Below are 17,889 nucleotides of genomic sequence, written 5' to 3'. Positions count from 1 at the left end.
TTGAACTCAGGTCCTCTGCAAGAGCACTGGGTGCTCCTAACTGCAGAGCCATTTCTTCAGGTCCTTCTTTCTTTTCCTTTCGTTTCATTTCTTTTTCTCTTTTCTTTCTTTTTCTTTCTTTCTTTCTTTCTTTCTTTCTTTCTTTCTTTCTTTCTTTCTTTCTTTCTTTCTTTCTCACAAGAGTCTTATGTAGTCCAGCTTGGTTTTTAATTTATTATGAGTTTTTATTATTATTTTATTTTATTTATTTATTTATTTATTTTGAGACAGGGTTTCTCTGTGTAGCCCTGGCTGTCCTGGAACTCACTGTAGACCAGGCTGGCCTCAAACTCAGAAATCCACTTGCTTCTGCCTCCCAAATGCTGGGATTAAAGGGGTGCACCACCACCGCCCGGCATTTTATTTATTTTTAAATGGAGCCAGGTGGTAGTGGCACAGGACTTTAATCCTGGCCCTTAGGAGGTAGAGGCTGGTGGATCTCTGTGAGTTTAAGGCCAGCTTGGTCTACAGAGTGAGTTCCAGAACCGCCAAGACTACACAGAGAAGAAAGAAAGAGAGAGAAAGAAAAGAATGCCACTTCAATAGTTTTTTTAAAAAAAGGGCTGCTCTCTGCTGTTGCAGACAAGATGGTTGATAATGTGTTGTTATTTATTTATTTTATTTATTTGAGATAGGGTTTCTCTGTGTCGCCATGGCTGTCCTGGAACTCACTCTGTAGATCAGGCTGGCCTCGAACTCCGATATCCACCTGCCTCTGCCTCCCAAGTGCGGGGATTAAAGGCGTGCGCCACCACTGCCCGGCTTGTTATTATTTTTATTTCTAGTGTTTCAAATTGCCTTGAAACCAGACATCCTGGATTGCTCTCTCAAAATTACAATACCGTTAAGTTAGTTAAAATTACACGATTTCTTTATTGTGTAGGTGTGTCATAGCTTGAAGGTGGAGTCAGAGAATTTACCCGAGTCAGTTGTTTTCTTCCACTCCAAGGATCCCAGGATATTCCCTGGGGCCGCTTCGGACCCTGATCACCGACACCAACGTCAGATGTTAATGAGCGTGTGACTGGGAGAGTGTTGCGTGGGAGTAGAGCCAGAGTTTAGCATTCAGATTACAGCGCCTTTGAGAAGGCACAAGGTCTTGGGGGTGTGGCTGGTTACGTGACTCTGGGATGGGCGTGTCGGGGCGTGACCTGTGCGCTGTAGAACAGATCGCGGTGATGTTGTGGGCGTGGTCTGGCGCGGGGGCGGGTCCTGAGGCTGTCCCCACACGCCCCCCAGCGGAGGCCCGGAAGGGACCATTCGCGCTTCCGTCTCCGCCGGGGCCACACGGAGGGCGGAGTCGCGGCCCGAGGACGCGACGCGAGCCCAGTTCCGGCGAGGAGGCCGCGCCAGTGACAGCGATGGCGGCGGAGTCGGCGCTCCAAGTTGTGGAGAAGCTGCAGGCGCGCCTGGCTGCGAACCCGGACCCCAAGAAGGTGAGCGGCGGGCGGGCGGGCGGCGCGGGCGGGCGTTGGGCGCGGCGCGGGCCCCGTAACGGTCGCGGGCCGGGTGAGGTGGGGTTCTCTCCTTAGACCCGGAGCCAGGCCCCACGGAGCGGCGCGGGGCAGCGAGGAGTTCGCAGCCGGCGGGCGCCCCACGGCTGGGCGACCACTGGAGGGGCGGCCGGGCCTTTCGGCTCTCCCCGGGCTTCGGGCAGCCGCGCCAGCTGCTTCCCGGTCCCAGCCGAGCGGCTCCGGCCGCTGGTCGGGGGTCCTGCGGCTGTGCTCGAGGACCCCCTGTTCTCTCCCCTGCTCTTTAACCGAGAAAACGGGGAACGCCTTGGGTTTTTCTGAGCTCTGCTCCTGGAACTCGGGTCCCGGGTGAGAGCGAGAGCGTGTTGCACCGCTCTGACATACTGGAAGGTGGGAACAGGCTGCGATGAGGAACCATGTTAATTGCACTTAACTACTTTGTTGCTCCTCTTTAGAAACTGTTATTTTTAAATACATTGTATCCCCTCCTGGTCCCGGAGTGACCAGGCTTCTCCCGGTCTCTAGGAGACGGTATAGGGTATGGTGGGAGCTAGAATCTTTTTCATTGAAGTCTCTGGCCGAAAACACCGAAGGCTGTGACATTGCTTGTCAGCATTCTAGCCTGGGCCTGAGGTTCCTAAAAGGTGAAGTGTCCAGCGCGCTGAGTAGAAGAGGAAGTATGGAGGAAGGCAACAAGCAGACTTAATACTTGCCATCTAGGTTCCTATCCAGCCCCAGCTCTGGACTTTGGGGGAGTTTTCTACCCAGCCTGTCCCTTCTCTAGTTTCTTCCTGAAATACCAGCTGGACCCAAGTACCCTTTGTGTTAATTGCCATCTTTTAGAATTTCCAATCGAGGACTCCCATTCACTCTTCTTGTTCCTAATGGCTCACAGGAGAGGGTTCTCGGTTTTTTTTTTTTTTCTTCGAGACAGGGTTTCTCTGTGTAGCCCTGGCTGCCCTTGGAACTCACTCTGTAGACCAGGCTGGCCTCGAACTCAGAAATCCGCCTACCTCTGCCTCCCAAGTGCTGGGATTAAAGGCACGCGCCACTACCGCCCGGCTGGTTCTTAGTTTTTGAAGGTTTCACACTACCTCTCACCTCCAGGCTCCTTTTTAACTCCCTCATTAAGTTCAGAGATACACTTCTTCAGAAGCTGTGTTATAAGTCAGCGAAAACATAAATGTTTCAATTGTCTTTGTGTTTTACTTTCTATGGAGGCCTTGGGGACCTTCGGTCAGACATATTTACAAGTTTGTTTTTACAATAACCCTTTGTGGGCATCTAATAAATGGTCATTATTTCCAAGTACCAGATTGCCTTTCTGAACACTATAAGATTTGTGACTGACCTTAAAGGAACCTCATTTTGTCTTTTTTCTCCATCAGGTTAAAAAAAAAATCCTCCATGTAATATCTGTAGGGTTTTTTTTTCCCCATTAGAATTTAAATTTTGGAATGGTCTATTTTGTGCATGATATGTCAAGTTAGAAAAGTTTTAAGCAAATTTTCTTAAACTAATAATTTTTTCAAAGGGTATTTAGTGTTTTTGTTGTTGTGTTTGATGGTAGTTCTTGTGGTATTTGCAGGGACTCATAGGCCAACACTAGTAGGCAAGCCCTCTTATCACTGACAACCCTATTTGGCTTTTCATTTCCCAGATAGAAATTACCTTGAAGCCGGGCAGTGATGCCCACCTTTAATCCCAGCACTTGGGAGGCAGAGGCAGGCGGATTTCTGAGTTTGAGGCCAGCCTGGTCTACAGAGTGAGTTCCAGGACAGCCAGGGCTATGCAGAGAAGCCCTGTTGGGGGCAGGGGAGACTGGGCAGTGGTGGCCCACGCCTTTAATCCTAGCACTTGGGAGGCAGAGGCAGGCAGATTTCTGAGTTGGAGGTAGCCTGAGAAACCCTGTCTCAAAAAAACAAACAAAAACAAAACAAAACAAAAAAACTAAGCCGGGCAGTGGTGGCACACGCATGTAATCCCAGCACTTTGGGAGGCAGAGACAGATGGATTTCTGAGTTTGAGGCCAGCCTGGTCTACAGAGTGAGTCCCAGGACAGCCAGGGTTATACAGAGAAACCCTGTCGCAGAAAAAAAACCAAATCCATAAAACCAAAAAAAAAAAGAAAAAAGAAAATTACCTTTGGGGCTGGAGATGTAGTTCAGTAGCAGCTACATGAGTTCCTGGCTTCTGTACCCATGGGGGAGGGAAAACTGAATGTGTTGTGAAGAGAGAAGTGAGGGAACTGTTGAGAGACCCCTGTGCAAAGTACCTGAAACGATGATATTCAGAAACACGCTGACTGCAAGGAGAAAATTGCAAGCCAGCACGCTGGCTTTCCAACCTTCTTTTAACATAGCAAGCTCTCACAGGTTCTTGAAGTAGCAAGATGATTATAGAGCAGTATTGAATTTGCAACCAAATCTTGCTTCCAGACCATTATTAGCCAAAAGGCTGATTCCACACCTGTGTTTTTGGGACCCCCTACTATTGGGTTTTAGTGTTTTAAGTGTAGATTAACTGTGTATTCACTCTGCCTTCATCCAGGCTCTAGGCTTACTTATACTGGGAGGCAATGTAGCTTTTGTTCCTATCATTGGATTGGAAACTATTTTCATGACAAATAAAGTTAGCAGTCCTTTATTAGGTTTTGAGTGTGAAAACGATGAAGCACACATATTGGTGGTAGATGGAGAACGCGGAGGTCACTGTTGAGCTGGTTAGCTTTAAGGCTGGAAGTGGTGGGCAGGAGAACCGGAGATTTCTCTGCATGGGTCGGTAAACTTTTGTTATTTCTGTCATCTGTTACCAGTCTTTGCTGGCTTTATAGATGCTACTTGAGGTTGACAACAGTAGTTTCCATCTACTTGAGGATACCCATAGAACTCTCTGCTTGTTACTGCTTCATTCATTCTTGGAACTTACTGAAAACTGGGGATGGTGAAATCTTTTTCTCTTATATTGGGCTGAGTTTTCATTGTGTCTGCTAGCCTGAAGGTAAGCCACAGGCAGGCAGTACAAAGCCTCGAGGTGAACACATCCTCTTTGGCTTCTGACTCCATTCCTCTATGTTGGCTGTGTAGTGGCCCTGAACTATGTCCTTGGGACTTTTGCCACATGAACTGTAAGCTGTCAAGTAGTATGGTGCTGAGGAAGAGTGCCCGCTTTCTTCTTTCATGTGAGGTGCTGGATGCATGAGGTAGGCGTGTGCTTCTTCTCTTTTAAGGACAGTGATATGAGTTGTTTCTTGGCCTTTTAGGCAAGTATGGAACCTCTCTGGACCCAGGTTCGATATCAGCAAAGTAGGAGAACAATACCCACTAGACAGGGTAATTGTCAAATTTGCCAAATGAGACAAACTTACCATGATTCCGGGCACACAGTGGGTGGTAGGTATATAAATGTTCCCTTTTCAGGGTTCACATAGGAGAACCACATTTTAACTCTTTCCAGTAACTCCAGATTTCCCTTTGACAATGTTATTAGCATTAACCTTTGTATAATGTTTCCTGAGTTGTATGTATCATGGAGGAAATGGAGAGTTCAAGTATAATTTTTACTCCATTAAGTTTCATACTCCCCAGATACACCATTGGGCTTCTTATTCCCAGTCAAACAAGATTGTCACCTGTGATTCAATTGCTCTGCCTAGAGACCATGTTAAGTAATTATGGAAGTAGAATGACCAGAAAAACATACCTGTTGCTCCACCTTTTAGTAATATGACAGATTACAGCCTGGGCTACAAAGAACAAGTCTTGCTGTCTAATGTTTAAATATGAAGGCAGCCAGTTAACTATTATTTTTTTTTAAAAGGTTCATTTTTATTTTTTTTAAGTGTGTCCTCCAGATGCATGCCTGATGCCCATGGAGGTCAGAAAAGGCATTGGGTCATGTAGAACTGGGGTTACAGACAGCTGTGAGCTGTCATATGGGTTCTGGGAACTGGACCGAGCCAAGGTCCTTTGCCAGAGTAGCCAATGCTCTTAGCCATTGAGCCATCTCTCCAGCCCTGTTTTGACTTTTTAAAAACTGAAGTAGTGGCCAGGCGGTGGTATTGCACGCCTTTAATCCCAGCACTTGGGAGGCAGAGGCAGGCAGATTTCTGAGTTCGAGGCCAGCCTGATCTACAGAGTGAGTTCCAGGACAGCCAGGGCTAGACAGAGAAACCCTGTCTCAAAAAAAAACAAAACAAACAAACAAACAAACAAACAAAAAACCCTGAAGTAGTTATGCATAAGTGTGTTATATATGCATATAACCAAATAGGTTCAATCTCCTGTTAGTTTGTACACATGTATGTGGGTGCCCCCAGAAGTCAGCAGAGGGTGTCAGATACTCTAAACCATAACAGGTGGCTAGGACCTGCCAGATGGTGATGGGAACTGAACTTAGATTCTCTGCAAGAGCAACAAATGTTTTTAGAAAAATGAGTACAGGGTAGCTGTCTTCAGACACACCAGAAGAGGATATCAGATCCCATTACAGATGGTTGTGAGCCACCATGTGGTTGCTGGGAATTCAACTTAGGACCTCAGAGTGCTCTTAACTACTCTTCAGCCCCATGTTTTTGCTTTTAATTGAGGATTTGCCATGTACCGTGGCCTGGTACTCAATATGTAACCCAGGCTGGCATCAGACTTTGAGTGCTGGGGTTGCAAGGGTATATACTACAACAGCTGGTTCAGTTATCTGTTTTACACTGCTGTACTTTACCACACTCCCTGTATGGAAAGTGTTTATATGTACTTGCCCATTCTTAGAACAAGGCTTAGCCAGTTTTGATATCTGTTGGAAATTAAGAATTGCCTGAACAGTATCTGGTTCAGAATCAAGGGCAGGACATGGAAAGAGCTGTTGGCTGATGAATGAAATGGTTAGGGATGAATATGTTTAACTGTTATGTGTTGCAGACACCATGACTAAGCAGTGCACATGGTTTGTCCCAATGAATCCTCACAGCTCACAGCAAATGAAGACTCTAGTAACTAAGGTTCCGGGAAGTTACTGACTTGCATGGGATCAGGCAAGAAGCTGAGACGACCTGTCTCTCACTCCATCTTGAGCTCCACTTTATCACTTTTGACCTAGTTTTAGAGACCTTAGAAAGGAAATGGGCAAACCCAAATCTTTGTGATCTACCCAGACATGTTTGATCATTATTAACAACAAAGCACTGACTCCAGCAACTCAGATTGGTCGTCTTGGCTTCCCATTTGTGTTGAAGCTTCTGTTAAACACTGTAGCCCTTCAGGAGGTTGGTAGGTCATCCTTTCTTCCTGTGCAGTCCTTGTTCTGCTTTAGATGTATCGAGTCTGTAGCTAATTTCCCTAAATTTGCTACCTTTCACAATCCTCTGAAAAGTGATAGTTGCTGATGGCTGTGTTTGTTTTTTGTTTTGTTTTTGTGGGGAGGGAGCAGGATCTCTCTCCCTTTCTGAAACCCATATGACCTTTGAACTCAGGGTGATCTATCTACCTCAGTTTCCTAAATGCTGGGATTATAGACATTAGTCACCATACCAGGCCAGTTAGTGAGGGTATTATTATTTACTTAATTTGTGTATGGATTTTTTGTTTGCATGAACGTCTGTGCACCTCATGCATGCCTGGTGCCCTTGGAGGCTAGAAGAGAGCATTGGATCCCCAGGAACTAGAATTAGAGGTGATTTGAGCCTCCATGTGAGTGTTGCAAATCACAGGTCTGGAAGAGCAGCCAATGAGCCATTTCCCAGTCCCATTTAGTGAGTTTTAATTCACTTCTCTGTCTCTTCTTTCCCCTTGGAGAAGAAAGTAGTTAAAAACACATAATCTAGCCAGCCTTGGTGACAGAGTCCTGTAACCCTGCTATTCCAGAGGCTAAGACTGGAATAAGAAGTCAAGGCCAAGCCTGAGTAAGCTAGTGGGGCTGTCTCTGAATGTAAAAAGAAGGCTAGGTTATTGCTTGGTGATAGAGCACTTGTCAGCATAGTTAATCAAGCATAGTTAATCAATAGATTCAATCTCTAGTATATAAACAAAAAACCCTATAGCTCATTTGGTAACATGCTTGCTTCAGAAACATTACGACCTGAGTTCAATCCCCCGTACCTATGTAGAAATGCTGTGCATGGTGTCACACTTTTGTAATTCCGTGTTGGAGAGACAGAGACAGAAGGAGCCCTGGAACTCTTTGGTCAGTAAACTTAGCCTAATTGGTGAGCTCCAGGCCAATGACAGACCTAGCATCAAAGGAGGTGGCAGCGGGACTGTTGGTTTTTTGAGACTGGGTCCCTATTTAGACTAGGCTGACCACCTCCCTTCACCTAAACTGTGCTGGGTGGGATTAACAGCAGGCACTGCCATGCCTAGCATGGTGATACTGTCCTGTCCTCCACAGACACACACGTGGATACAACACACACAGTTTTAAAAACTCACTAAAGAAAGCAGAGACTCTAAAGCCATCTAGATGGCTTTAGACTAAAGTAAATCTTTAGTCTAAAGATATAGACTAAAGTAAATCTTGTACCAATTGTATCTTGGGCTAGTAACAAAGCATCTCTGAGCCTTTCTTCACACTTTTAAAATGCAAATAGCATCCTCGGGTGTTAACCATGAAGAGCATAGCTCCAAGAAAATCTCATTGTTAGGTAGTAGCCTCTGCCTGGAGAGGGTGGGATGACTGTAGAAATTAACATTGCTTTATTCTCTCTGCAGCTATTGAAATATTTGAAGAAACTTTCCGTCTTACCTATCACAGTAGACATTCTTGTGGTAAGAATTTTTTTAACTATAAACATTATGTGACTGTATTGTAAATGTTTCCCACTACAGAGAGGGTAGAGGGACACTTAAATAGGCTAGGCTTTACAAGTGAAAGAATCCAGATACAAAACACTGCGTACTGTAAGCTTCTGTTTATATGAAATGCCCAGAATGGGCTAATCCATAGACAAAAAGTAGGTAGGTATGTGGTTGTTAGGGCTCAGGGAATTGGAAGGAACAGGGTTTCTCTTTTTATGTTCTAAAGTTAGGTGGTGGGAAGTGTGAGGAATTATGAGGAGGTAAGTATGAGGAGAGTTCTAGCAATCACTGTACTTTAAGATGGTTAATTTTATGTCATTTGACAAGGTGGGCAGGCTGCTGTGGAAGAAGCTCAGGGCGTTGTGCATCATAGACAAGTGCCCTCAGCTAAGCTGCATGACTACTTCCTGTTACTTAAGTTTTTGTTCAAAAATTTTAGTTCAAAATTTAAAGATGTATTCTTTTACTTATGTGTATGTGCCAGTGTGACTTTATGAGTATTTACATGCCCAAAGAAAACACAGGACCTCAGATTCTCTCAGATTGGAGTTGTACACATTGGGAGCTGCCTGATGTGGGGGCTGGGATTGAATGTTGGTCCTCTGCAAGAGCAGCAATTTCTCTTAACTGCAAGGCCTCTCTTAACTCTATCCCTCAATTCGAAATTTAAATACATGAGGTGCATGAGCAATGGGTGAGTGTTTAAGATCTTCCAAAGGATCCCAGTTCACTTTTCAGCATTCATATCACGTAGCTCGCAACTGCCTTTAGTTTACTCCAGTTGGCCTCTGAGGGCAGCTGCTCACACATCACACACTCACACACACACATACACACACACACACACACACACACAGAGAAGCATAAATCTTTAAAAAATTTAATACATGAAAAGAATAGGCTGGGCAGTGGTGGTGCACACCTTTAATTCCAACACTGGGGAGGCAGAGGCAAGCAGATGGCAGATTTCTGAGCCTGATCTACAGAGTGACTTCCAGAACAGCTCGGGCTATACAGAGAAACCCCCTGTCTTGAAAAACCAAAAAAAAAAAAAAAAAAGAAAAAAGAAAAGAATATTGGCGTTGGGATCTACTACTCATAGATTTTAATTCTAGGAAGTTTCTAGGCGGGGCGGCTGTGTGCACCTTTGTAGGTGAGTCTGAGTTCAAGGTCAACCTGCTATACATACTGAATCAACCCTGTCTTTTCAAAAAAAAAGTCAGATCCAGTTTCCATGGCTTTAGGGTGACTCCTTCCTTAAGGGTTATTTATGATGAGCACCTTCACTGACTCAGGAAAAGCATGCTGAATCAACTCCACTCCTTCTTGTTACAGTCTATGGTTTGGGCTGTTTGGATGACCTTCTGTAAACCTGTGGGCTTTATTCCTCTGTGTCAGACATTGGGCACAGAGTTAACTTAGTTAACTTAGTGTAAGGCTTAGGTGTTTTAGGAGGGAAATATTTGTTTGCTGCTTTTCTCCAACAGGAGACTTGACTTCTGTAGAAAACCATGCCCTTAGTTTCAGAATCTTCAATCATTTCCTGTTACATTTGTAGGAGACTGGAGTGGGGAAAACAGTGAACAGCTTTCGGAAACATGAGCAAGTAGGAACTTTTGCCAGAGACCTGGTAGCCCAGTGGAAGAAGCTGGTTCCGGTAGAGCGGTAAGAACATTTCTTCTTTGCTTGTTCTGCTTCACATGTCAAATTAACTATGTTACCTCAATTATAAAAGCAACCCATGATTATTGTAGGTTATTGTAGAATATATGATAAAGTATTAAGAATAAAATTTTCACTGGGCGGTGGTGGCACACGCCTTTGATCCCAGCACTTGGGAGGCAGAGGCAGGCGGATTTCTGAGTTTGAGGCCAGCCTGGTCTACAGAGTGAGTTCCAGGACAGCCAGGGCTACACAGAGAAACCCTGTCTCAAAAAAACCAAAATAAAATAAAATAAAAATAAAAATAAAAAAAAATAAAATTTTCTTAAAGGACCAGGTATATGGCCAGGTAAAGGTACCTGCTGTCAAGCTTCACGGCCTTGATCCTTGCAACCTGTGTGCTGAAGGAGAGTCTGGCCCCTGAAGGTTGTCCTCCAGCCTCCCCATGTGCATGGTGCAGGCGTCTCAGAAATAAATACATAAAAATACAAGCAAATAATTTTTCTCTCTCTTTCTTTCTTTTTTTTTTTTTTTTCAAGACAGGGTTTCTCTGTGTAGCCCTGGCTGTCCTGGAACTCACTCTGTAGGCCAGGCTGGCCTCAAACTCAGAAATCCGCCTGCCTCTGCTTCCCAAGTGCTGGGATTAAAGGCATGTGCCACCACTGCCTGGCTAAATAATTTTTTCTTAAAAATTTTTTGGGGGGCTGGAGAGATGGCTCAGTGGTTAAGAGCATTGACTGCTCTTTCAGAGGTTCAGAGTTCAAATCCCAGCAACCACATGGTGGCTCACAACCATCTGTAATGGGATCCAGTGCCCTCTTCTGGTGTGTCTGAAGAGCGTAGTGGTGTACTCATATACATAATATAAATAAATAAATCTTTTAAAAAAAGTTTTTGGGTGATTTTAGTTTTTGAGACAGGGTCTCTCACTATAACCCTGGTGCAACTCAAGACCAGGCTGGCCTGAACTCGGAGATCTGCCTGCTTATGCCTGTGAGTGCTGGAAATAAAGAAATGGGTCAGCATGCCAGGGTTCAGGTCATTTCAATGATAAACATTAACATTTTGTTGGGTGGTTTTGTTTTGTTTGGGGGCTTGATGCTGAGGATTGAGCACAGACTCTCATACTAAGGGTAAAGGTAGCTGGGTACATGTTCAGACATCAGAGGATAGTTTTTGAGAGTCAATTTTCTTCTGCCACCGTGGGATTGGACTCAGGTCTTCAGGCTTGAATGGCAAGAATTATCTGTTGAGCCATCAGGCTGGCCTTAATATCTTTTGTTAAAACAGGGTCACATTCTATGCCTCAGTCTAATCTAGCCTTGAACATGCTATGTAAAACATGATGACCTTTGAACATCTGATTCCTCAAAAATCCTATCATAGCTTCCTTGGTACTGGGATTATAGGTGTGAGTGAGCCACCACTTGTGGTCTGGTCTTTGTTGTTTGTTTTGTTTTGTGGTGAGACAGGGTCTTCTGTAGCCCATTGGCTGTGAACTTGCTTTATAGCAGTTGAACTTCTGATTGTCCTGACCCACCACCTAAGTGTTCCGATGGCAGATGTGCCCTGCTTGGCTGAGGTCAAGGTCTGTGAGTGTCTAAAGAGGTTTATGCTGAGATCTGCTTCTGCTTTTGCTTTTTTAGAAATAATGAGGCCGAGGATCAGGATTTTGAGAAGAACAATTCCCGTAAGCGTCCCAGAGATGCTCTTCAGAGGGAGGAGGAGTTAGAGGGGAACTACCAGGAAAGCTGGAAAGCCTCTGGCAGCCGGTCCTACAGCCCTGAGCACAGACAGAAAAAACACAAAAAACTTTCTGAGCCTGAAAGGCCTCACAAAGTGGCTCACAGTCATGAAAGGAGAGATGAAAGGAAGAGATGTCACAAAGTGTCACCACCATATTCTTCAGACCCAGAGTCGTCTGACTGTGGCCATGTTCAATCCCCTCCACCTTCAAGTCCTCATCAAATGTATCCAGACCTCTCCAGGTCCCCAGAAGAGGACCAGGAGCCCATCATCTCACACCAGAAGCCCGGAAAAGTCCACAGTAATACCTTTCAGGACAGACTAGGGCTTAGTCACCTGGGTGAACACCAAGGGAAAGGGGCTGTTAGTCAAAACAAGCAGCACAAATCTTCCCACAAGGAGAAACGCCCTGTGGATGCCAGAGGGGATGAGAAGATCTCTGCTGTGGGCAGAGAGAAGTCACACAGAGCCTCTTCCAAAGAGGAGAGCCGAAAGCTGCTCCCCGGGGACGGTGCCAAGGAGAAGCTGCCTGCTAGTGTTGTCAAGAAAGAGAAGGACAGAGAAGGCAATGGTCTCAAGAAGAAATTCTCACCTGCCTTAGATGTTGCTTCAGACAACCACTTTAAAAAGCCCAAACACAAGGACTCCGAGAAAACCAAGTCTGACAAAAACAAGCAGAGTGTAGATGGTGTGGACTCGGGACGAGGAACAGGAGACCCATTGCCCAAAGCCAAGGATAAAGTTCCCAACAGCCTGAAGGAGGGGAAAGTAAGAACTAACTCTGATCGAAAGTCACCAGGCTTGCTCCCGAAAGTAGAGGAAACGGACGTGGATGATGAGTTTGAGCAGCCCACCATGTCGTTTGAGTCATACCTCAGCTATGACCAGCCCCGGAAGAAGAAGAAGAAGGTTGTGAAAACTTCCAGTTCAGCACTTGGAGAAAAAGGACTTAAAAAAAAGGACCCTAAAAGCACTAGTAAAAACTTGAACTCGGCTCAGAAATCACCCAAGGTGAATGAAAACAAGTCAGAGAAGTTGCAGCCAGCTGGAGCCGAACCCCCCAGGCCTCGTAAGGTAACTCTGCTCTGCCTCCTGCCTGCCAAGTGCGGAAAGCCTGCCTGCCAGACCGCCTGTCCTGCTGCCCTACAACTGGTTGAGTTTTGATTGTTATTCTCAGTCTTGCTAGCAATTAGGGTGGACAGTGCCCAGGATAAGGATTATTCTGGGCTAGGGAAGAAGCTCACTAGTACAGTGCTCACTGAGAGTGTGTGAGACCCTACATTTACTTCTAATCGCAGCAAAAAAAATTTTCCAAAGCATTTTGCCCTACTGACATTAATTTCTTTACCTCAGTGGTGCGATTCATGACTTGTAGCCCCCTCTGTCCTCCATCTACCTGTCTGGGCAGTGTGCTTGGTTAACTGACTGCAGGGAAGAAAGCTGTGCTTACAGGGTGGGCTCTGCGCTGTGTCTCTTGCAGGTCCCTGCTGATGTGCTGCCAGCATTGCCAGACATCCCCTTACCCGCCATTCAAGCCAACTACCGCCCCCTTCCTTCCCTCGAGTCCATTCCCTCCTTTCAGCCAAAGCGAAAAGGTAATTTTGGACACCTTTATCTATCTACCTACCTGTCTGTCTGTCTGTCTATCTATCTATCTACCTAGAAACAGGTCTCATTGTGTAGCCTTGGCTAGCCTGAAACTCACTTTGTAGACCAGGCTGGCTTTAAACTCAGATTCACCTGTCTCTGCCTCCCAAGTGCTAGTATTAAAGATATTTTTATTTTGCCTGTATTAGTGGTTTGCTGGCATCTATGTCTATTTACCAAGTGAGTGTGGTGCCCAAGGAGCTGGAGTTACAGACAGAGCTGCCACGTGGGAGCTCTTCACTATGTGGTGTAGACTTTTTATGACCTGCTGGTTTTCTTCTTTCTACAGCGTTCTCTTCACCCCAGGAAGAAGAAGAAGCTGGGTTCACAGGACGCAGAATGAATTCTAAGATGCAGGTGTATTCGGGTTCCAAGTGTGCCTATCTCCCCAAAATGATGACCTTGCACCAGCAGTGTATCCGGGTGCTTAAGAATAATATTGACTGTGAGTCACGAACTTTGCTAGCACTTTGCTACACTGGGACTTTTTCACTGGGAGCTTGGCTACCATTCCGCACTCCCCTTCACACCTCTGGTTTCTCTGCAGCTATCTTCGAAGTGGGAGGAGTCCCCTATTCTGTTCTTGAGCCTGTCTTGGAGAGATGTACACCCGATCAGCTCTACCGAATAGAGGAGTGCAATCATGTGAGTGTCCTATGTGGGAGCAGTGCACCTTCCTTCTGGGCTGTTTCCAAAGATAGCTTTGTCTCCAGATCTCCTGTGGCCAAAGGGCAGGTCAGACAGCAAATCACTGTACTGAGCAACTGAGCATGTTTGGTTTGCACGTCTAGGCCTTTAAACAAGCATATTTTTTGTGCTTGTTCCTGGGATTCTTCTTTGTTTTGATTGTTTGGGTTTTTTTTTTTTTTTGGTTTTGGTTTTTTAAGACAGAGTCTGGCTCTCTTGGAACTCACTGTGTAGACCAGACTAGTCTCAAACTCAGAAATCCACCTTCCTCTGCCTCCCAGGTGCTGGGACTAAAGGTGTGAGCAACTACCACCCTGCTGGCTACTTTCTTTCTTTTTTTTTTTTTTTTTAAATTTAGTGATTTGCCTTCTTCCTAGTATTGTTGTACTGTAACTACTGCTACTGTATCACCCTCCCTCCCTGTACTGTTAGGCACTGGGTCATGTGTGGGTAAGGGGGGGTGAAGGAGAGTGTACGGAAGTGATGACTTGGTCCTGGTTTCAGGTATTAATTGAGGAAACGGATCAGTTGTGGAAAGTTCATTGTCACCGAGACTTTAAGGAAGAAAGACCAGAAGAGTATGAGTCCTGGAGGGAGATGTACCTGAGGCTTCAGGACGCCAGAGAGCAGCGCCTGCGTCTGCTCACAAACAACATCCGGTCTGCACATGCCAATAAGCCGAAAGGTAAAAGAAGGGTGGGTAGGGCTGCGCAGGCAGCCAAGTGGGTGGCTGGGTCTTCTGCCCCTGGCCGCTCCCAGTGCAGGGTAGGGTCACAGGGCCTGGTGAGCCCTGGTTTGGAGCTTTAGAAAGTTCTAGACCAGTGTGGTCTATGGTTTGTGACTCCTTTTGGGGGTTCAAAAAACCTTTCAGAGGTTGCCTAGAAACATTGGAAAACACACATAAATTTACATTACCATTCATAACAGTAGCAAAATTAGTTATGAAATAGCAATAAAAATAATTTATGAGCCGGACCGTGGTGGTGCACACCTGTAATCCCAGCACTCTGGGAGGCAGAGGCAGGCAGATTTCGGAGTTCGAGGCCAGCCTGGTCTACAGAGTGAGCTCCAGGACAGCCAGGGCTACACAGAGAAACCCTGTCTCAAAAAAAAAAAAACAAATCCAAAAAAATAATTTATAGGGCTGGAGAGATGGCTCAGTGGTTAAGAGCACTGGCTAATCTTCCGGAGGTCCTGAGTTCAATTCCCAGCAACCACATGGTGGCTCACAAGTATCTGTAATGGAATCTGATGCCCTCTTCTGGTGTGTCTGAAGACAGCTATAGTGTATTCATATATAATACACTATATAATTCATAAAATAAATCTTTAAAAAGAAAAATAATTTATGATTGGAGATCACCACAACATGAGGAACTGTATTAAAAGGTCACAACAGTATGAAAATTGAGAACCACTACTCTAGACTCTCAGTTGGCAGCAGTACCTTCTTTTTTTTTTTTCTTTTTTGAGACAGGGTTTCTCTGTGTAGTCCTGGCTGTCCTGGAACTCACTCTGTAGACTAGGCTGGCCTCGAACTCAGAAATCCGCCTGCCTCTGCCTCCCAAGTGCTGGGATTACAGGCTTGTGCCACCATGCCCGGCTTAGCAGTACCTTTTACTATGAAGGTAAATATTGTTTGTATTTCTACCCAGGACGGCAAGCAAAGATGGCCTTTGTTAACTCTGTGGCCAAGCCACCAAGAGATGTCCGACGGAGGCAGGAGAAGTTTGGAACTGGGGGAGCAGCTGTCCCTGAGAAGGTCAGGTAAGATATCCCTGCTGCATGATTGTTACTCTGGAGGAGAGTTGGGGTCAGGAAGTGACGTATGCTGTGGTGGAGTCAAGCAGTAGAGAGTGTTCTTGAACGATTACTGGGCCTGTGCTTTTCCTCTTTGCCTTTGTGTCCTGGCTTACTGCTTAGGCAGAGCGATCACCTGTGTTTCGTACATGTGTGCTCCTGTAGAGAACAGGGCCTGACTCAGGACAGGCCGGCCCTCTGCTTTCAATTTTTTCATTTAAGCCACAAAACTATTTCTAGGTTTGAAGAGAAAGCTCTGCCAACAAATGCTTAAGGGCCTAGTTTGATCCTCAGTCAGATGGGTTGGTGTGGTGTGCACTTGTGCTGGGGAGTGAGTCACTGCCAGCCTAGCAGGGGCTCCAGGGCTCAGGAAGACTGTCTCATACCTAGGTGGCTTCTGAGAAAGGACACCCAAGGTTGACTTGGCCTACACATGAACATATGCCCATGGGACCCACGTCTGCATACATATACATACACATCAAAACAAAACAATTTTCCAGGGTGACTAGATTTTTTTTTTTTAGGACATATGAGCATTTCCAAATTATAGACTGACATTTTAGCAGGACAAGCTTAGTGTGACTGCCACTCTCAATAAAGGGCTAACAGCTGTATCTGAATCTCAGGACTCCGTGTACTAGACCCACTGCCCAGAGCCACATGAAGTCACCCAGCAACAACTGTTTAGATTGTGTGCTCCATTGTCAGCTTTGTTCTGTATTGCAGGATAAAGCCAGCACCGTATACAACAGGAAGCAGCCATGTTCCTGCCAGCAACAGCAGCAGCAGCTTCCACTCCAGCCCTGAGGAGCTGGCCTATGACGGGCCCAGTACCAGCAGTGCCCACTTAGCTCCTGTGTCCAGCAGTTCTGTGTCCTATGATCCCAGGAAACCAGCTGTGAAGAGTAAGCTACTCTGGGGGAGCAGGGCTGAGGGCCGGGGGATCCCGACAGACACCGATGCTAACTGAGCCAGGGACAGGCTGGCCTCCTTAGCTGTTCCATGTTTATCAGCTCATGGTGAGACCTGTTCCTGCTCTGGGAAGTGGCAGGGTCTGGGTACTATTGAATGTGTGTGTTGGAAAGTAAAATTGTTGGCATTATGGCCCCAAGAGTGTGCAAAGACTTCTGATTTGCCTCTTAAGCCATCCATGAATGAGCATAGCAGCCAGTTTTCTTAAGCTGTGGTGTCAGAGATGTTGGTGGTTCTGCACCTACAGGGTCTGTCAGCGTCTGCCTCATGGTGGGGTTTTTCTCACAGCTTTTTCAGTCAGTTCCTGCTAGTTAGTCCATTTGTGTGTGGAGGGAACACAGCCAGGGAAAGCAAAGTCAGTCTGGCTTTGCTGTAAACCAGTGGCTTCTGTCTGTGCTGCCACTAATCTGAATCGACTGGCTCCTTTTCCTTCACAGAAATTGCCCCGATGATGGCCAAGACCATTAAAGCATTCAAGAACAGATTCTCCCGACGGTAAATAGGACTTGCCTTGGAGGTTGAGTCTGGAAGCAGGAATACAGGGACAGTGGGGACAGGAGAAGATGTCCACAGAAGATCCACATCTTCTGCTTTGGAACTTTTGGCCTCTGACTCCTGCAGTTTCAGGTGTCCCCTTGTGTGTGCCTCAGCCCTGCGCCCTGCGTGTAGCACACTTCAGATTTCTGAAGACAGTATGAGCCTCAGTCCTGCTGAGGACTTTAAGATCAGTTAAACTTTCGTTGCTAATTAGCATCTTTGTAAACTATAAAACATAGTTTTAATTAATAAATATTGCCCCCAGATGTATTTATAATACCCCCAGGGTTTTTTCTTCTTTCTTTTTTTTCTTTTTTCTTCTGGTCCTCTATATTTAGCCTTTTCCTTTCCGGGTCCTTTATTAAAGTTAGATGAGCCTGGCAAAAGCCATTCTTGTCCAGGCCAGCTCTTCTGAGTGCACCCTGGTCAGAAGGGCACCTTCAGGGCCAGGTACGGGAGTGCGTGAGTGCCAGCTGAAACCCTCAGAGTTCCTTGATGGGCGCTTTTCTTCAGTAGTATTTGTCAAGGAAGACAGT

General features: G+C 45.9%; 1 protein-coding gene across 1 annotated transcript; it reads left to right on the top strand.

Moving 5' to 3' along the window:
• Positions 1-1,290: 1,290 nt before the first annotated feature.
• Positions 1,291-17,632, top strand: Eloa (elongin A). Its single transcript, XM_052177766.1, has 11 exons — positions 1,291-1,475; positions 8,213-8,269; positions 9,858-9,964; positions 11,608-12,781; positions 13,188-13,302; positions 13,644-13,799; positions 13,902-13,999; positions 14,546-14,726; positions 15,697-15,808; positions 16,571-16,749; positions 17,254-17,632. Exons 1-11 carry the CDS (start codon positions 1,401-1,403, stop codon positions 17,313-17,315), a joined length of 2,316 nt encoding a protein of 771 aa, XP_052033726.1. The 5' UTR covers positions 1,291-1,400; the 3' UTR covers positions 17,316-17,632.
• The last annotated feature ends 257 nt before the right edge of the window (positions 17,633-17,889 follow it).

This window comes from Apodemus sylvaticus, chromosome 3 (genome assembly GCF_947179515.1).
Source record: "Apodemus sylvaticus chromosome 3, mApoSyl1.1, whole genome shotgun sequence".
Taxonomy (NCBI): Eukaryota; Metazoa; Chordata; class Mammalia; order Rodentia; family Muridae; genus Apodemus; species Apodemus sylvaticus.
Note: the sequence above shows the minus strand (reverse complement) of the source record. Positions and strands in the feature narration are given on the sequence as shown.

Coding starts and splice junctions, on each gene's coding strand:
- Eloa (XM_052177766.1), top strand. CDS start 1,401: ATGGCGGCGGAGTCGGCGCTCCAAGTTGTGGAGAAGCTGCAGGCGCGC. Junction 8,270..9,857: donor TCACAGTAGACATTCTTGTG/GTAAGAATTTTT, acceptor TTACATTTGTAG/GAGACTGGAGTGGGGAAAAC. Junction 13,800..13,901: donor GCTTAAGAATAATATTGACT/GTGAGTCACGAA, acceptor GTTTCTCTGCAG/CTATCTTCGAAGTGGGAGGA.